Source organism: Bos mutus, chromosome 21 (genome assembly GCF_027580195.1).
Source record: "Bos mutus isolate GX-2022 chromosome 21, NWIPB_WYAK_1.1, whole genome shotgun sequence".
NCBI classification, from domain to species: domain Eukaryota; kingdom Metazoa; phylum Chordata; class Mammalia; order Artiodactyla; family Bovidae; genus Bos; species Bos mutus.
In genome coordinates, this window is record NC_091637.1 from 40,772,093 (window position 1) to 40,791,700 (window position 19,608).

The window sequence follows — 19,608 nt, forward strand, 5'->3', positions numbered from 1 at the left end:
ATAATCTCTTTCTGGTGTTTGACACGTAGTTGGCACCCGAGAAGATTGATGAAACAATGGAATGAATATGAGTAGAAGCACTGTGGATACTCAAAAATGTTTTTGGAGGATAACTAATGAAAATTTATTTATTAAAACCTCATTTAGTTCACAGGAGTGAAGACCAATGTTATCAGAAGACATTTTACTTCTGGTTTATCTGTGGAACACATTTAATACGATTCTTGAGGAATTTGATCTTGTCTTTCTGTTGTTCTTTTTGTCCTTCAGGTTCTGGTTACAGCCACCCCTTGCCATATCTTTTGAATTATACTTGGAAAAATAGTGGCTAGAGGAAAAAAAATGATAAAGTTTTTCCTCATGGTGAATAAACAAGGGCAGACCCGACTTTCTAAGTACTATGAACATGTGGAGATTAATAAGCGTACGCTTCTGGAAACAGAAGTCATAAAGAGCTGTCTCTCTCGATCCAATGAACAAGTAAGTCTGATTCTCTCTTTCATCTCTGCATCCAACTCAGTGTGGCAGATTTGTTATTACTGAGTCTCAAGGGCCATCGTTTTCTTTGAACCCCATTCTTTCAATAGCTATTAGAGAAAATAACAAATGAAGTGAAATGAAGACTGGCGCACAGCTCTCTTTACATCCCCTTAAGGAAAATAAAAGCAAAGAAAACCAGGGAAAGTCTTGGGTTCGTATTTAGGTCAGCATATTTGTCTCATTGCACTATGGAAGTGGCAAATTTACTCCTGCTAATAGACATACCTTCTTTTTTTGTTCATGAGAACTGAGCCCTTGGAACTCTCAGGAGTGCCTGTAGCAGATGGCTTTCTTTAAGCCAAAAGATGAGGTCAAATGACCAGGATAGAGGGAGATACTCAAGACCCACTTTGTGCCAGAGGATAATAACATGATTCTCGTGTGGAGGGGGGTGTTTTTTATTCTGCTTATCATTTTTATAAATTTACCACCAACATAAAACTGGAACAAGTAATTTAAAAACAAAACAAACTTGATTTGAACTTGTCTTATTATATAGATGAGAGAAATGAAAGTGGGCAAATGCATGTGAAATAACTAATCGATCCATTCTGCCAAAATTGAGGTTAAATTGAATCATTAAAATAATACTAAATGGAAATTTAAAAAACGGAGCCTACTTTTACAAGGGATTTTAATTGGAGAATTACTTAGTCCACGCCCTAAACTTGGAATCCTTTGGAAATCATGGAGCAAACTAAGGCAAAATCAGAAAGCCTATATAAATCACCCATTAATTTGCCATTTCTCCATTTCACTGACTATGTAGAAAGGCTGCTTGTAGGAACCACTGGTAAGTCATAAAATATTAAGGTACATCAGTACTTAAAAGTGACGCATAGACACTGTGTTTCCCTTGGCTTCTAAATTGATTTTCCAGTCGGAATATCTCAGAGTCCTCTTTGAATTACTGCTTTGGCCTGCCATGGCACACACTGCTTTATGTAGTTGTCAAAAGGAAACTGAAACTATTAAAGAACTGTGTTAATAGCCATAGACTTTAAGTAAGGGTAAACAGACTGAAGAAGCATTTCTGTTTGAATCTTTCTATACAATGCAGGCACTCCACAATTTCAAACATCATTTTCACTGATAGGTTACCCTCTGAAATATATGCTTTGGAATAAGTATACCGTTAGATACTTTTGAAGCATTCTAAATTATCTTAGATCTTAAAGGGAACCCAAAAGTAACACAGTCTCAGCTTCATTTTTATTTTATCCACAAAGGTGCTTTGATACTTTTTTTTTGAATGTCAGAAACTCCTGAGAGGCTTTGAAAAATGTTTCTCAGTTCTTTCAAATAGTAAGTGATTCCTTGAAAGATCTGTCTGAGCAGAATTATACTGGCTCTGCAGTGAACCTAAAGCTGTAGAATGGTCCTGGATTTAATGGTTTTTATCCTAATTGCAAATAAAAGCCTCAAACCCTTCCATTATATAGATTGTGGAATGGCTTCCCATGGAAAAAACGCCATAATCAAAGCTTGCAGCTTCAGGAATTCCCTGGCAGTGCGGTGGTTAGGCAGAGAAGGTAACGGCACCCCACTCCAGTATTCTTGCCTGGAAAATCCCATGGATGGAGGAGCCTGGTAGGCTGCAGTCCATGGGGTCGCTGAGTCAGACATGACTGAGCGACTTCACTTTCACTTTTCACTTTCATGCATTGGAGAAGGAAATGGCACCCCACTGCAGTGTTCTTGCCTGGAGAATCCCAGGGACGGCGGAGCCTGGTAGGCTGTCGTTTATGGGGTCACACAGAGTCAGACACAAATGATGCGACTTAGCAGCAGCAGCAGCAGTGGTTAGTACTCTTCCCTTTCATTGCCATGCCCATGGTTTTGATCCATGGTCAGGGAACTAAGATCCTGCATGCCACACAGTGTGGTCAAAAAAAAAAAAAAACCTTGAAGCTTCATTCCCAAGTATATCTGAATGTCATAGAGCAACATATCCCAGTGCAAAAAGTGATACAGTTCTTAATCACGTTTGGTCAAGCAAACCCAAAAGTCTAAAGGAAGGGCAACACTGTACCTTCATCCTGCTGGTTGAATTCCTATCCACCCAGCATCTTCCTCTCCCTCTTTATATAATGACATGAGGGGAGAGATGAATGGGAAGTGAGTTGTTTTCTCCACTAGTCAATAGTGGTAAGTTATTTATTAATTCTTATAAAGCACTATTTACAATGGATGATTTTTGTTTCGTATCTGTCACATAAAAACCACCTTTAAATAATTTTTAAAAAGAGCCTGTGCTGTGCTGTGCTTAGTCGCTCAGCCATGTTCTGACTCTTTGCAAACCCATGGACTGTAGGTCGCTAGGCTTCTCTCTCCATGGAGATTATCCAGACAAGATTCCTAGAATGGGTTGCCATGCCCTCCTCCAGGGGCTATTTCCAACCCAGGGACCTAACTCCTGTCACTTACATCTCCTGCACCGGCAGGCAGGTTCTTCAGCACTGGTGCTACCTGGAAGCCCCGTGTAACATCACAGTGTTGTATATTTCTAGGAATGTGTTGACAGATACTCAGATCAGAACCTAGAATTATGCACACCATTTTGAAGACATCCCTGTCAACCTTAGGAATTAATATCTAATTGTGTTTTTGTCTAGTGTTCTTTCATTGAATATAAAGACTTTAAGCTGATATACCGGCAGTATGCAGCTCTCTTCATTGTGGTTGGAGTTAATGACACAGAGGTAAGATAATAGAAAAGCTTATGGAAAATATAAGAAAATTAGGAATAACAGTCTGCTTTTTATTCTGCTTTAAATTGACATTTTCTGCCCCACTTACCTCCATAAGCATCATCTTGACTCTGGAAGGATATTGTTTTGTTTGTTTGTTCTTTGTTTTAAGGGTATTGGGTTTTTGTCAAGGCTGGGAAAGCTATGTGGAAGAGAGAAACCAGGATTTTTCTTGGATTAGATGAGTAGCTTGTGAAGAAGCATGAGACCACAGAATGCCTTCCTGGACCGTAAGCAGTGCCAGTTTCCTGCCCTCGTTCTGTGTGGCACAGGGGGGCCACCAAGCCAAGGGTAGAGGCCAGACAGTTGTGGTGTTCAACCTCGGCTGACATGACAGAAGCCAGAGCAGACTGTGAACATGAACACCTCGCGATTACGTCTCATCAGATGTAGTTCGCCTTTTCAGAAATGTCAGTCTCAGATCAATAGCCCCTGTGGCCATGGAATGCCTGAAAAGGGTGTTTAAGATCTAAAATACTTGGAAATCTCAGTTGATTGTTTTTCACCCATGCACCAAACTTTGAAACAGTTCCCCATCTTCTACAGATAGCAAAGTGACAACATGAAGACCCTGAAGGAAAAAACCAACTGGCTTTAGCCATTCATTGGTCTTGAAGTCAGGGAGTAAACCTCCAAGTTCTAATCACTAGACTCAATCTAGTTTCAATGCAGCCAGAGTCATCACGGACTTCTCAAAAAATCTTAGAGGTTAAGGTTTTCTACATTTCCCCTGTTGATAAGCTTCTTTTAAACAAATAAGTCCTAGAATATTTCTGAATATTTGTCCATAGGAAGCTACTTTGCTCACATTGTCTGTTTATCAAGCCAAATGCTCTAAAACCTGGCTGCTGACGCGGCGGCTCCATGTCTCTTTTCCCATACGTCACACTGAAATTATTTACACCATTCCTTTTCTATTTCAGAACGAGATGGCAATTTATGAATTCATCCATAACTTTGTGGAAGTTTTAGATGACTACTTCAGCCGAGTGGTAAGTTTAATGACTTAAAACGGTTTTCATCCTTTGCCCAATTTCCAAGAAATAGGCCTGTATAAAAAACATGTGTTAATATAGAACTTTAATGTGTAAAAGTTAAATGATGCCAGATTTTCTTTACCTTTCCTTCTGGCTCATCCAAAGTGTTAGAAACTATGCTGTGTCTAGATCTCTATACAGAGCCAGTTGTATAAGACTAAGAACCTCTTGTGTCTTTCTCTGTTAAGATACTTTGCTATATACATCAATCCCTTCTTCTTTCTTCTGCGTCCCTTCCTAGGACACCAAGACCCTTGTAGTTTAGGGTTCATTTCCATCAGAACCAGCTCCCCTCAAGGAAAACATGAGTTCCTTTCCAATGTCCCTTATTTTAACAGTTGTACTGAAATGTAACTTAATGATACACAATTCCCCTTCAAAGTGTATAGTTTTTAGTATGTACCCAGAGTTGTGAAACCATCACCACAAAGTTTAAAAATATTTCGCCAAAAAGAAACACCGTACCCATTAGCATTTCTCTCCCACTTATCTACTCCACTTGCTCCAAGCCCCAGATAATCTCTAATCTACTTTCTGTCGCTATAGGTTTGCCTATTCTAGACATTTTATATAAATAGAATTATATGAAGTTCAATAATATGTGGTTTTTATGACTGAATTTTTTACTTTAGCATAATGTTTTCAAGACATTGATCACGTTGTGATGTCTGTCAGTACACCTTTCCTTTTTATTGCTGAATAATATTCTATTCTATGGATATACAATATTTTGTTAATTCATTCTTCAGTTGATGGACATTTGGGTTATTTATGCTTTTTGTCCATTATGAGTAATACCTCTATGAACGCTTGTATATGCATTCTTGTGTGGAATCATGTTTTCAGTTCTCTTGGGCCTCTACCTAGGAGTAGAATTGGGGGGTGATATGGTAACGCCATGTTTATCATTTTGATGAAACTGTTTTCAAAAATGGTTCCATGATTTAAATTCTCACCAGCAGTATATGAGAGTTCTAATTCTCCACATCCTCACCAAACCTTATTATCTGTGTTTTGATTATAGTCATCCCAGTGGGTATGAAATGGTATAAATAAATTGTGAGTTTTATTTGCTTTTCACTAATGGATAACAGTGTTGAGCATCTTTTCATGTGTTTATTGGCCATCTGTATATCTTCTTTGGAGAAATGTTTGTTCACACCCTTTGCCCATTTTTCAGCTGCATTATTTGTCTTTTTTATTGTTGAGTTGTGAAAGTTCTTATTGTAGTCTGAGTATAAATCTCTTATCAGACATGACTTGAAAATGCTGTCTCCATTCAGTGGTTTTCTTTTCACTTTCTTGATGCTGTCTTTTGAAACACAATAGTTCTTAATTTTGAAGAAGTTAAATTATTCTGCTGCTTATGTTTTGGTGTCATGTCTAAAAAGGCTTTTGCCTGACCTAAGGTCATAAAGATTTACTCTTTATGGGTTCTTTTCTTTTTTCCCCAACTCAGACCTTATTGATTTCAATGTTATATTTGTTTCATTTATATAATAGTTTTAGCTTCTACTTTTAGGTCTTTGAGCCATATTGAGTAATTTGTGTATATGGTTTGAAGTGGGGGGTCTCACTTCATGTTATATCCAGTTGTCTGTGTGCCATTTGTTGATAAGACTATTCTCCCCACCCCACCTCCATTTAATTGTCTTGGCACCCTTGTCAAAAAAATCAATTGACCATAAATGTAAGGCTTTATTTCTGGATTTTCCGTTCTGGTCTTCTGTATGTTTCTGTATACAGATCTGTATGTTTATCCTTCTGCCAGGACCACTATATCTTGATGACTATAGCTTCGTGGTTAGTTTGAAATCCAACAGTCTTTTAAAAAAGAATCAGTGAAAATGTTTTATTCTGCTACCATAGGCTTTCCTGAGACTTGCTTAGACATTTTTAAGAAGCAGTAGTGACACAGGCTAATTTTTCAAAACTCTTTTGTTTATTTCATTTTGCTGTTAAATAAAGAGATTAGGAAGGAACTGTTTCCAAGCTGCTTCCTCTTGAGGCAGTGAGTGGAATCTGCTCCATAATTAGTAATCTTGAGTGCACTATAGGGCAAAACATTGAAAGTTGTATCTTCAGCCTAACTCCTAACGCCACAAGTAAAGTTTGGCAAACCCCTTCTTTGTGGGGCAATCACCTAGCCAGTTTTCATTGCCTTTATGCAGTTTGTTCTCAGTTTGAAAAATATGGTTCCTAGACCAGTAACATAGGTATTATGTGGGAATCTCTTAGAAAGATAAACTCTTGGCCTACCCCAGACTATTGAATCAGTCTGGGTTGAGGTGCTGCAAACTGTGTTTTAACAAGCCTTCCAGGTGATTCTGAAGCCTGCTTCAGTTTGAGAGCCACTGTCTTAATGCATGAGGCTTGTTGTCAGCCGTTTCCTAATTCAACGGTTGGAGCTGGGAAGCGGCTGAGTGGCGTGTGACACGGTAGTGCATCCAGCTAGGAAGGCGCTGGTGCCCTCCAGAGCTGAAAGAGATGCTTATCTCTTGACAACCACTCTGTTAAGACAGACTGGTTGCAAGTCAGGGTCTGTGATTCAGAGCTGGCCATGGTTAGCCACTTTGAGAGAACACCTATCAAGTAGAATATAATTTCCCCAAATAGCAATATTTTAAACCTGGGAGAATGAAGAGTTGGTCCAAGCACTATCATTGCTAAGGTTTGTAAAATTATGATATTCAGTAACTGAGAATAAATAGCAGGTTGCTGGATGATAGCTTTTATTTTTGGGAGAGAGTCAGTGACCACATAAACCACAGGAGTGAAGGTTAGAATTTAATTTAAGCCAGGTGATTATACAGGACTTGGATAGTACTAAGGGATGACCCGGTTTAGGATGACAGTAGCAAAAAGAAGAGAAGGAGGAGAGAGAAGAGTGCCATGGGAAATAAAAGAAAATCCACCCCACTCCTGGAGAATGCCTTGTCATCTAAGATTTATTTTTAGGTTTGTGAGTTTTAAACTTTCTTTCTTGGTCTATTTTTAATCTTCGGAGTTTCCAGATCTTAAATTTGGAGATCAGTCTCATGCTGTCTGGGTTGAAAGAAGCATCTTAGCATCATGTTTCAATACAGAGCCAGCCCAGTTAGCTTCAAAAGAGGCAGGACTTAATGTATCTGTGTCATCATTTGTGGATTTGCCATAATTTGTGAACTAGTCCTTCCTTTGATAGACACCTAGCTTGTTTTCAGTAATTTGCTACTATAAATAACATTACCCTGGATATCCTAGCACACATCACTGTGCCATTATCTAATTGTTTCCTTAGGATAAACTTCTAGAAGTAAGACTGATGGATTCAAACTGTGCACGTTATTACATTTTTTGATATACATATCAAATTACCTATGTTCTCTAAAGGTTGAATTAGTGTATTCCCTCTACACTCTAAAAGTGAATTGTCCTGGCCTATAAATGTCCTCCAAACGGCAGCCTATTTTTTTTTTGAATCACCATCCCAAACTCAGGGCCTCTGTGGGCTCCAGCTTCTGCTTATAGAGCAGCCTCTCCCCGCTGCTTCCAGGCTGGCGGCCAGAGCAGGCGCTGTCTCTGCTAAGCGACAGGGTCTCTGCATTGTGGCCCAGTGTCTCCTTCTCATCCTTGGACTCTTTTCTCTTTTCCAGAGTGAACTAGATGTATCCTTTTTCAGTGCTGTGAGCCAAGTTTTCCACACTAGTTGGCAAAGGACAGGCTAGTCCTGATCAGGTAAGTGCCAAAGGCCGGGAATCCAGTATCCGGAAGACTCACCATCAATAGCTCTGACAGGACATAGAGGTACGGGCTATTTGCAGAAACCCTCTACCCTTTTGCACGACAATTCTTGTGTTTTTCATACAGGGCAATGCTATGATGGTGTTTAATGATCACTGTTATATACTAATTTAACTTACATATATGGAATAGACTTTTTCAGAATTCAAATAAAACAGCCAGAAAGGGCTTGGTCTGCCTACAGAGAATGGATTTTCATGGCTCCAGGTATAAATCTCCAGAAATTCCCCACATGATCAAGAAGGCTTCCAGGGATGATAAACTGGAAAGTTAAAGAAATTGCCTGGCTTGTGTTCATTTCCTTTTATAGCAGAGGAAATTCTCCTTTTCTTCTCTTCTCCCTTTTAAATCAAAGTATCCAAGGGGCCCAAGAACAGCATGATTTGCTTAGAATACTGCTGATTTTGGCAGGAGCCCACCGACCTTTGTGTGAGTGCTCTGGAGGCAAGTTGTCTTTTAATTTTTACTTAAGAAATCCGCTTACCACTTAAAAGCAATAAATGGAATAGTTCTTTGAGAAAACATTAGGCTTGAATCTAAAATAGTAATATTAATTATAATAAATATATATTAATTATAGCAGTTATGTATGTATATGTACATATGTGCTGTGCTTAGTCGCTCAATTGTGTCCAACTCTTTGCAACCCCATAGACTGTAGCCCGCCAGGCTCCTCTGTCCATGGGGATTTTCCAGGAAAGAATACTGGAATGGGTTGCCATGCCATCTTCCAGGGGATCTTCCCCACTCAGGGATTGAACTCAGGTCTCCCCCATTGCAGGTAGATTCTTTATCTTCTGAGCCACCAGGGAAGCCCATATATACATATGCTGCTGCTGCTAAGTTGCTTCAGTCATGTCCGACTCTGTGCGATCCCATATACGGCAGCCCACCAGGCTCCCCCCTCCCTGGGATTCTCCAGGCAAGAACACTGGAGTGGGTTGCCATTTCCTTCTCCAATGCGTGAAAGTGAAGTCACTCAGTCGTGTCCTACTCTTCGCGACCCCATGGACTGCAGCCTACCGGGCTCCTCCGTCCATGGGATTTTCCAGGCAAGAGTACTGGAGCGGGGTGCCATCACCTTCTCCGATACACACACACACACACACACACACACACACATATTAGAAACCTATGTCCAGCACCAGTATGCCAGTATATTCTGGGGAAATGGCCATTTACCTTTTACTCTTGATAGAAATTGGCATGTTGATAAAGTTTATTTGCAGGCTGTGTTTGGAAGCCTCTGTAAGTTAACCAGGGAAATCTGAGTGCCCTCTAGTGGTGAGTGACCTAAATCTGTGGTCCTTTTGACCTAGGAGACCCAAGACCAGGCTGTATATTTGGGTGTATTTTTATTCAGCATGTAATATTCCATTTTAACTAAATCTTTTAAAGCCATTCAAAATAAATCTCTTTCTCCTTATATAGGGGAATAATAAAAATGCCTTTTGATTTAAGAAGTAATGGCACTGATGATAAAGAATCCACCTGCCAATGCAGGAGACTTGAGAGACACAGGTTTGATCCCTGGGTTGGGAAGATCCCCTGGAGGAGGGCATGGCAGTACACTCCAGTATTCTTGCCTGGAGAATCCCACGGACAGAGGAGCCTAGTGGGCTACAGTCCATAGTGTCACAAAGAGTCAGACATGACTGAAGCCACTTAGCATGCACGCACAGTAAGTTAGCAAAAGCATTTAATAGATATTTTGCCAGAAATACACCCAGGTTCTGCTTTCAGTCCTGCCACCAATTGGGTGTGTGTATCAGACAAAACACACAAACTCCTCATCTCAGAATGATGGAATTAAACTGGAAGAGCTTTAATACCCTCTCAGCTTTAGTGTTTGATGTTGCCATGACTCTAGGTAACTGAGCTGAGTTGCCTTACACCTAGAGCAGGGTGGGAGAGTCTTTCAAGTCTAGATATGCAGAATTCAAGTGAGTCACATGTAGTAGGGCGTGTATTATATTTGGATTCATTGTATTGATGTGTCTTATATACTGACTAGGTGTTTATTGGAAGTAGAGATGGGTTTGTCTTTGTATCTGTCTGAAGTGAAGAAGTGAAGTGAAGTTGCTCAGTCGTGTCCAGCTCTTTGCAACCCCATGGACTGCAGCCTACCAGGCTCCTCGGTCCATGGGATTTTCCAGGCAAGAGTACTGGAGTGGGTTGCCATTTCCTTCTCCAGGGGATCTTCCCGACCCAGGGATCTAACCCGGGTCTCCCACGTTGAAGGCAGACACTTTACCATCTGAGCTTCCGGTCAATGTAATAGAGCTCCAGCATTCTTGTTTGAATTTAATTTTCACACTAAAGCACACGATTTCTGTCTCTTCCTATCATTTTAGTTAGCTTCATTTTTGCCTTCTCTTCCTCTCTGACCTACTTAACCTATTTACTGTCCCTCAGCAGTTACTTAGGCACATCCACTTGACAGATGAGGAATTTTTCATCACTTAGAGAAGGGAGCTAAGTCTGCAGATCTGGAAGTGTCTGTCTGAACTTGAGGTGAAATTCACGTGGCCCTCCCGTGGTCTAAAAGCACAGCAGCTGGCAGGGCAGGGGCATCGGTCTTCTACTGACCTTCTTAAAGGGTTTCTACCCTCAGCCATCTGAAAAAAAGTCACATTATCAATCCACAACTCTATTCTGCCTCATACATAGTTCTGTTTAAACTGTCGCATCAAAGATATCCAGGGAAGACTTCTTCACACCAGGTTTTAACAGGAAGACAAGGGAGCCCTTTAGAGGTGCCACCCATAGACATCTTGCATCAGCGCTCTGGTAGCTTGTACCTGGGAACCTGCCAGAGCAACCAACATTGTGCCCGGAAAGTAGCTTCCTTGGGCCTTAAAACGTTGAACCAGCAGCTGACCCAGTTGCAACCTGGAGCCAGCTACCCGGAACAGGTCATGACCTTTGTGTTTGCTTAGATTAGGAAAGCCTTCCGTGTCAGTCCATACAGGCACAGACATGATTTAACCTCACGGAATTCCCAAGAAGCTCTTTACTCACAGTCTCACTCCAGAGACGTTACCACCCTGTAGCTTTTAAAGGAGGGGGCGGTTTTCTAGAGCCTGCAGGGTTAGACACTAGGAAATTCAAAGTACCATTTACATATCTCCCTAGTACGGGCTTGTTCTACTTCTGGTAAGACTAACGTCATAGAACAAGGCAGATGGAATGTTAAAAAGAAACGACCTAAGCTCCAGAAATCAGGACAGAGATTCTGGCTTGTTGAAAACCCTTCTACTGAGTGGGACCTCTCTGTTGCAGAGTAGTGTCGGGTAGGGCAGCCTGCACCCCAGGGACCAGGCAAGACGGTGACCTAAATCATTCGTGTTGCGCTGCAGCAGCTCCTGTTCCCTCTTTGCATTCCACTCTGCCCGCCTGTGGGGCTGGTTGGTGCCTGAGGGCTGCTCTCAGGAAAGTCTGCCCTACCTGATATTTGGTAGATTGATTAAAGACTTCAAATTCCATGAATCAAGGTAGTTCTTAGAAACCAACTGATGAGCCTCTCAAAATGTGTTCAGCTCCAGAGCCCCGGGTTTGCTGAACTCTCCAGACAATTCATAATTCGAAGGAGCAGTTCGAGCCCCCTTCTGCTAAACTGTCAGAGGGTGGCACCAATGAACAGCGCTGTGTGGGAAAAGCCCAGTTCCTCCCCAGCTCGGTGCACACCTGCTGTGTGTGAAGGCACCAGAAACCTTGAGACCCCTTTGGTATCTGGTGCCTTTGAAGAGGCTTAAAAACTTTGTTTATTTGGGGTCGTGTGGAATGCAGTAGTGCTGCCTTTAGACCTGGACAACCAGGGCCCCGTGCTTTAGAGGACCCCCTCTAGCTCTCCTTCAGCAGCATCCCTCTCTGTGGGATACGGGTGCTCACCCAGAGCCTGCAGGCTCCCGCATCCACTCCTTGACCACCCTTGAGCTACCTGGATCCCCAAAATCTAGTGGGTACCTGGACATCCCAGTGCCTGCCGCCAGGGCCTCTGCAGGCCTCTCTCCATTCATAACCCAGGACTGAGGGCAGGAATGATGGAGAGGCTGGGATGGCAACAGGGGTATTCCACACACATGCATGTGAAGAGAAGTCAGGAATAGGCTGGGGTCCCTATTTATATTCTTGTGCCCACAAATACAGGCTAGGTCTAGAATCCAGAAATGTCTTCTTCATTCAAAAATATCTTAAAAAAAAATCTTCAGAACACTTACATTTTTATTTCACAAGTGCTTAAAGCCCCAAAGCCTGAGCAATTAATTCCAGAACCTTAAAGCTCATATGGGTGATGCGGAACATGCCTTCTTTACTGTAGCTAGGGTGGGGAGCAGGGAAGGCCTCCATCCTGTCTGCACTGTGACTCAGCTGGTTGCAGGGTGTACCCCAGGAGGAACAAAGGGACCCTGTCAGCAGTGAGCAATACTGCCAAGATTTCCCGTCAGGCCCTGTCAGGCCCGTGTCTGCCGTTCCTCCGTTACTTTCTTAAAATCCCAAATACCTTTAGAGGTCCAGAAACCAGAATAGGGCTTCTCCAAATAGGAGATAACTCGAGCCTGACTTAATGAGAAATCACAAAAGGACTTGTTCAACTTGGGGCTACAGAAATATTGGCAAGAAGACCAAAGAAATTCTCCAGGGAAGTCATCCAACACTGAAGCGGCAGCTTGTAAGGAACTGAAATGTTCTCTCAGAAATTTACAGTAATTGTTCTTACAAAAGAATTTCTTTTGAGATATTGTGAAGCATGTGATTACATCAGGAATGGTTTGAAAATATCAGAAAGGAGTAAACTAGCTTTCCTGTCCCTGAGGGTTACTTTTAGAGTCAGAGGGTTTGCCTACTTTGAAGCTGGAAGAAAATGAGGTAAAGTCTCATTTTTTAGACGAGGAGGCTGAGGCTCAGGGATGGTACCTGCTCTGCCCCAAAGCTGTTCTGTGGATTGTTAACCCATAGTGCTGCTTTGTGACAGGGCTGCTGTTGGTCTCTGGGCTTCCAGGGCCTTTGATTCTAGAGCTATACATTTGATAGGTTAAATTTGACACAGTTTTTGAAAATTCATAATGATCTAAGAAAACTTGCATAAAGTGTCTGTCACCATTTGCTGTCTTGGTGTTTTCTGAATTAGAGAAGTTTTAGAGAAACACTGGGCTTTGTTTGCTTGGAGGAGTCGGAAACCACGAAACATTTTGAAGAGAGTACCTGAATGTCTTGATAAGAGCTTGCTTTCCAAAAGTGAAGTTCACCTCAGAGATTTCTAAACATCTTTTTTTTTTCCCCCTTTTAAAACTATATCCATTAGAGTCAGGGCTGCAAGAGAAGAAAGCTGGCCCATGGGCCCAAGGGAATTTGTGCAGCTAATTCAGTCTTTGGGAAGGGCAGGCATGGAGGGGTAAGGGCCATGGGCCTCTCCAGCATGAGTTCCAGTCAGGTTAGGAGCAGTTAGTTAGCAGAATTAGGAACGGTCCCCAAGGGACTGTTCCAAGCCATTCACCTGGGAAAGGGATATGAAAGTTCCAGATTAAACAATTCTGCCTTCGAGACTGTTTTGGCTCTCCCTAGCCTTCGCCATCTCTGTTTCCTTTACATGTGTTTCTGAGTCCTATAGATAGCATATTCACCCCCTACTATTCCTATCCCGCCTCTCCCTCCTCACCAGGTCCGTCTGTCTTACCCCAGCTCCTTTGGTTCCATGCTTCTGGTTCTGTTTACTCAAGAACAGTGGAAGCAAGCTATGAGAAGCAGAGTTGTGTGCGTGTGTGGGGGCGGGGTGGAGGCGAGGGGGGCGGGGCGGACCACAAGAAATGACAGGTTCATTGACCCCAATTCTGACTTTGATATATGTGTTATTTTACATAAGCCTATGTAAACTAAAACAAACAAACAAAAACACACAAATGTCTTTGTTGCTCTCAGAATGGGACTGGGTCTTTATGGGAAACCTATTTAACAAAAAAAGACAACACTCCTTTTCAGTGACCTAAGACCATACAAAGCGTAAAAGTGGACAGAAGACTATTACAGGGAGAATATATCCAAAACTATGCAGAATCCTCAAGATGATAATCTTCTTTACAGTAGTTTTTGATTTTCTGTGGGAAATGTGAACAACTTAGCTCTTTGCAACTTAATCTAATTATATGAGAAATTGAGTTAAAGTATAAAAGTGAGAATATGTTTTCCCCCCACCCTACTTAAAGAACTTTGCTTAGCTATGATCTTATTTAAAAAAAAAAAAAAGGAAAGAAAAATAAGAAGACAAGGGACCTGAGAGCAAAATACAGAATCAGAAAGTTTAGTTCCTAGGCAGGGTTCTTGACAGGAATTGCTTTTGAGGTCCTCTTTGAATGTATGCTCCTCAGTTTTCTCTTCCTAAAGGAGGACTAGACCACCAGACTGGTATTAAAATACTATGTTCAAGAAGTGTTTCATGATCCAGAGATCAAAATTCCAATATATAAGCCAGAAACATTTCAATCACTTTAATTAAAAAATTGATTTCAAGTGGCACAAATATTACTGGGGCCCTACAGTATTTAACTCCAATCCACATTACCCAGAATTCAGAAAGGCTCTTAGGTTTCTGGGTTGAGAAAAGATCGGGCTTTATGAATCTGTTCTCTGAGAAGCTATTTTTAGTTCCTGTCAGCTCCAACCTTAGGGTGCCCATGAGAGGAAACAAATTTCCTCAAGGATTTCTAAGTCAGATGAGTTCAGTATAACCTGAAGTTTCAGTTCAATTAGTTCAGTCGCTCAGTTGTGTCCGACTCTTTGTGACCCCATGAATTGCAGCACGCCAGGCCTCCCTGTCCATCACCACCTCCCGGAGTTCACTCAGACTCACGTCCATCGAGTCAGTGATGCCATCCAGCCATCTCATCCTCTGTTGTCTCCTCCTCCTCCTGCCCCCAATCCCTCCCAGGATCAGAGTCTTTTCCAATGAGTCAACTCTTCGCATGAGGTGGCCAAAGTACTGGAGTTTCAGCTTTAGCATCAGTCCTTCCAAAGAACACCCAGGACTGATCTCCTTTAGGATGGACTGGTTGGATCTCCCTGTAGTCCAAGGGACTCTCAAGAGTCTTCTCCAACACCACAGTTCAAAAGCATCAATTCTTCGGCACTCAGCTTTCTTCACAGTCCAACTCTCACATCCATACATGACCACAGGAAAAACCATAGCCTTGACTAGACGGACCTTTGTTGGCAAAGTAACGTCACTGCTTTTGAATATGCTATCTAGGTTGGTCATAACTTTTCTTCCAAGGAGTAAGCGTCTTTTAATTTCATGGCTGCAATCACCATCTGCAGTTGGATCCTCTTAAAATAGTCATTATAGCTCATCACATTAATAGACCATCAGCCTATGCCTTTCTTGCTTCCTCCTATTCCAAATGTCAGGGCTGAGGTGTGTTTGCCTGTTTATTGCCATGGGCCTTGGCATATAGGGCATTTCTTGGTCCCTGCTCACCTGGCTAGTAGCACAAATGCCATTACTCTTGGCTTTGCCATTGTGTACAAGTTGCTTATGAACCAAATCAAGATATGAACAACAGCTGGATTCTTATTTTAAAGGTGTCACATGATTCTAAGAGGAAATCAGCTTTCAGGCTTTTGCCTCACGTTGGATTTGGTCTGTGGTTTCCCTGTAGCGTGCCAGAAACTTGCATGATTATTAGGGGTTTGAGCCACATAGTCAGATAGGCAGGCCGTCACATGCCCACAGTACAGAATGACCTCATTAAGCAACTCATGTTTCCAGGATGTTGGGAAATTCAGAACTTACTGAAGGATCTTGACCTTGTAATATAAAGATGTCAGTGGTCGATAAGATTCAGCAGTAAATTTTAATCTGAATTTCAAAACATTGGGCTGATTGTTCAAGGGGATATCTGAATTGCTGATCATCTTCTTGCCAGAGATGGAGCAGTCTTTCAGAGCAGTTTGCATCAATTCAAATAGACTACATTAAAATGAGATCTCCTTCTATCTGAGTATCACCCTGGATGGACTGACATTTTCAAAGGCACTAGGCCTTAAAACAACAAGGTCCTACTGTATAGCAGAGAACTATATTGAGTGTGCTATGATAAAACATGGAAAATTTTTTTTTTTTTTTTGGAAAAGAACATTTAAAAAAGAATATCAGTGTTACGTATATATGAATGTGTATGATAACTGAATCACTTTGCTGTACAGCAGTAATTAACACATTGTAAGTCAACTATAGTTAAAAAAACACCACCTTGCCACCAAAAAAATACAACAGGGCGATTCTGTAGGGCATTTTTTCATGCAGCCACCTGTGCTTCTGCCTTTTTTTATACTTCACTATTATTCCTGCCTTGTTGTGGCTTCTAAGTTCTGGCTTCTGGGTCCAGTGAATAGGATTAAGTCAAAGGCCTAATATTCCAGTCCCAGGTTGGCCATGGATAAAGCAATCATCCATCTAATTGGAAGATATTATTAATAGGTGTAATAAAGCTTTTTTTTTTTTTTCTTTTCTGGGTCACTTAAGGACAGTTCCCATGGGCTCCTGAAAAACAGTTTATTCTGCGGAAGGACTATTTTCACAGAGCTTAATGAGGTATTAACACAGAGCCTAATAGAAACTTAAAAGTCATTCACAGGATTGTCTCATTCTCTACAGATGTACTTCACCAAACAAGTACAATAGCTTTGAACATCTGGAATTACTAGTGACTCATTTTACAAAGATTTACTAATTATGAACTCTCCTTGTACATTTAATCACTCCCTGTTGAATGAAGTTTGTCTATTTGAAATAATCTATCAGTTGTTGTTTTGTTTTTTAAACAGACCAAGATCCTGCTCTTTGGTAATGAAAACCTAAGACAGTAAAGTGTAGACTTTAGAAATCTTCAGCCATTGTTGTCATCGCCCTCAGAGTTTAATTCTCTCTTCCAGTTCAGTTTCACAAAGGAAAAGTTAGGTACTCAAATGAAGGGGCTCCTGGGGGAAGAATTTGGCTCTTTCTAATTAGCTAGATATCATAGTCTAACAATATTTTTTTCTTCCCCTATGCCCTGTCCCGACTTTCTACCAGGAACATCAGGAAGCTAAAGTGGCTCCATAATTCTCAAATGAGTATTTTGAGAATGCTCCATTTATAAGTACTCCCTTGAAAACTGGAACTTTTATCTCCTTGGGAATTAAGTCAACATTGCCTTGCTTTTCTTCATTCATTTCTCCTAGTGACTGTTTTTTCCTTTAGCCTGTCTCATGCTAAGGGTGCTGTGTTGAAAAGGCATTTTTTGGGGTGGAAGTTTGAGGGTAGAGGGAGGGTGTATACTCAGCAGCCTTGGGCCTCTCCTGAGAAGTCTGGAAGCAGAGCAGCTGAGCCAAAACTCTGGATGTAAATTCCAAAGTTACAATTACTAGCCATGTGACCATGGACAATAGCTTTGAGCCTCTTTGTTCCTATGTAAAATGAGAATACTGTTAGCACGTACATCACAGAAACAAAGAGAAGACTGAAATAATATATGTAAAACGCTCAACACAATGCCTGGAACATAATAAGTATTCAGTAAGTCATGGCTATTTACTGTTATTATTGCTATCTGGGAAGACATTGTTCTTGAGGTCAGGTCATACATACACTCTTACCAAAATTTACTTGCTTTATTCTCCAGCTCTTAGTACATCCCCTCTCCCTCTGGCTAAAGGGTATATAGCTGCTCCATTTCTATGTCTATTGTCCAGTGAGCCTAACCAGGGGGAAACTAAGTGTATTTGTGTACATGAAGGTAATAATTTCTAGTATAAACACCAATTTTAATTTTAGGAAATCTGTTTAAAAAAAAACTTCATGTTTAGACTAATTTACACTAGAAAAATTCCAAGTCATAAGTTACTGTTTACTGAATGTTAACATTTCTATAACTAATTTCCTTAATAATAACCCTAGATCATGTTTAACTTGGATAAAGTACACATCATTTTGGATGAGATGGTATTAAATGGCTGCATTGTGGAAATGAACAGGGCAAGAATTCTTGCCCCTCTACTAATTCTTGATAAAATGTCAGACAGCTGAAAACAGAGAGGCTCTGCCAGACAACGTCGGCTCAAAGGAAACGAGAATACCATGGAGCGCCTCTCAACATCGCTGGCCCACAAGGACCTGGAAGACCAACACTGCAAAATGGCTATCCTTCCAAAGACTTTAAACACGTGTTCTCCACAGTCCCCAACGGAAAACAAAAGTGTGCTTTAAAATACGATGTACAAAGAAAAAGTTTCTCTAAACAGAGACAAGTTTTATTTTCTGACCATAGCATTTTTTTTTTCCTCACTTGTTTAGATTTTGTGTAGTACTAAGGGCAACTTTTCGGAATCTGCTTGACTTTGTGAAGAGATAAATTCAGGAATAGCACCACCGGGTGGGAAGAAAATGAGAGCTCTCCGTTGGCCAATAAGCTGTTAAAATTCACGTGAACATGCATAGCACTTTGAATAAAAGTTTTCTGAATGCTATCTTTCTTTAAAAAGTCAAAAGTTTAGCAAATGTGTGCGCCTAATGAAAAATTCTTTCCAGTTTCTAAAAACCTGATACACATTTTATAGGTACTTAACAATTACAATGCCATAATGTAATTAACTCTACAAAGAATGTTACTATAATGAGTGGCCAAACATTAAGACAGCCCTTACTGCTATCTTAAAGGCTTCCCAGGTCATTCATTGGTAAAGAATCCTGCCAATGCAGGAAGACATAGGTTCAATCCCTAGGTCAGAAGATCCCCTGGAGGAGGAAATGGCAACCTGCTCCAGTATTCTTGCCTGGATAATTCCATGGACAGAGCCACCTGGTGGGCTACAGTTCTTGGAGCTGCAAAGAGTCAGACACAACTGAGCGACTGAGCAGAGAACTGACTATCCTGTGTGCCATACTGTAAAGGGTTTATCTTATTAGTAAATTTATTGGTAAATGAAATTTAGTTCAAAGTCTAAAACTGGAATACAAGAGAATATCAGTTCAGGTTACTGTGAAATGCATCTACCCCTCTCTTATTCCTTCAACCTCTTCTCCTGGAATGTCCTAAAGCAAAGAAGACCGCTAAGCTACTATAGAAGAGCAATGCCCTGATCCTCCCAAACCTTTCTATAGTTGTGCTTTTGCTGCTTCATCAACAGTAGAAGATGCAGAACTGCCTTAGCTAACAGCATGTTCACGTTAGGGATAGGAGGGCAGGTACAATGGAGGAAGTAGAAATATATTGTCTTGATACATGAAGATATCGTGCCGTCCTATGGAATCCCAAAAGTTACCTTACCTACAACACTCTGCCCTCCAAAAGAGGACATAAATGGACATTCTAGGTACTAACTCATTCACTATTAATTTCTCACTCTCTCATGTATGTGTAGGAGGAATTTTGTTAAAATTCTTTGTTTCTAAAAGTTCACTTATATACTTCAAAAGTTTGCATCTATGAAGACCAAGGCAACCAGTCAATAATGAATTCCAAAAG

General features: G+C 41.0%; 1 protein-coding gene across 4 annotated transcripts in view; it reads left to right on the forward strand.

The window, feature by feature from the left end:
* Positions 1-18,610, forward strand: part of AP4S1 (adaptor related protein complex 4 subunit sigma 1) — a 48,193-nt gene extending 29,583 nt beyond the window's left edge. For all 4 annotated transcript variants that reach the window (XM_070358682.1, XM_070358679.1, XM_070358681.1 and 1 more), the window contains 5 exons: positions 271-480; positions 3,156-3,242; positions 4,214-4,282; positions 7,963-7,974; positions 18,042-18,610. In XM_070358682.1, coding sequence (XP_070214783.1) covers positions 343-480; positions 3,156-3,242; positions 4,214-4,282; positions 7,963-7,974; positions 18,042-18,170 — 435 coding nt within the window. In that variant the 5' untranslated portion in view covers positions 271-342 and the 3' untranslated portion in view covers positions 18,171-18,610. The remainder of the gene's footprint in view (positions 1-270; positions 481-3,155; positions 3,243-4,213; positions 4,283-7,962; positions 7,975-18,041) is intronic.
* Positions 18,611-19,608: the final 998 nt, after the last annotated feature.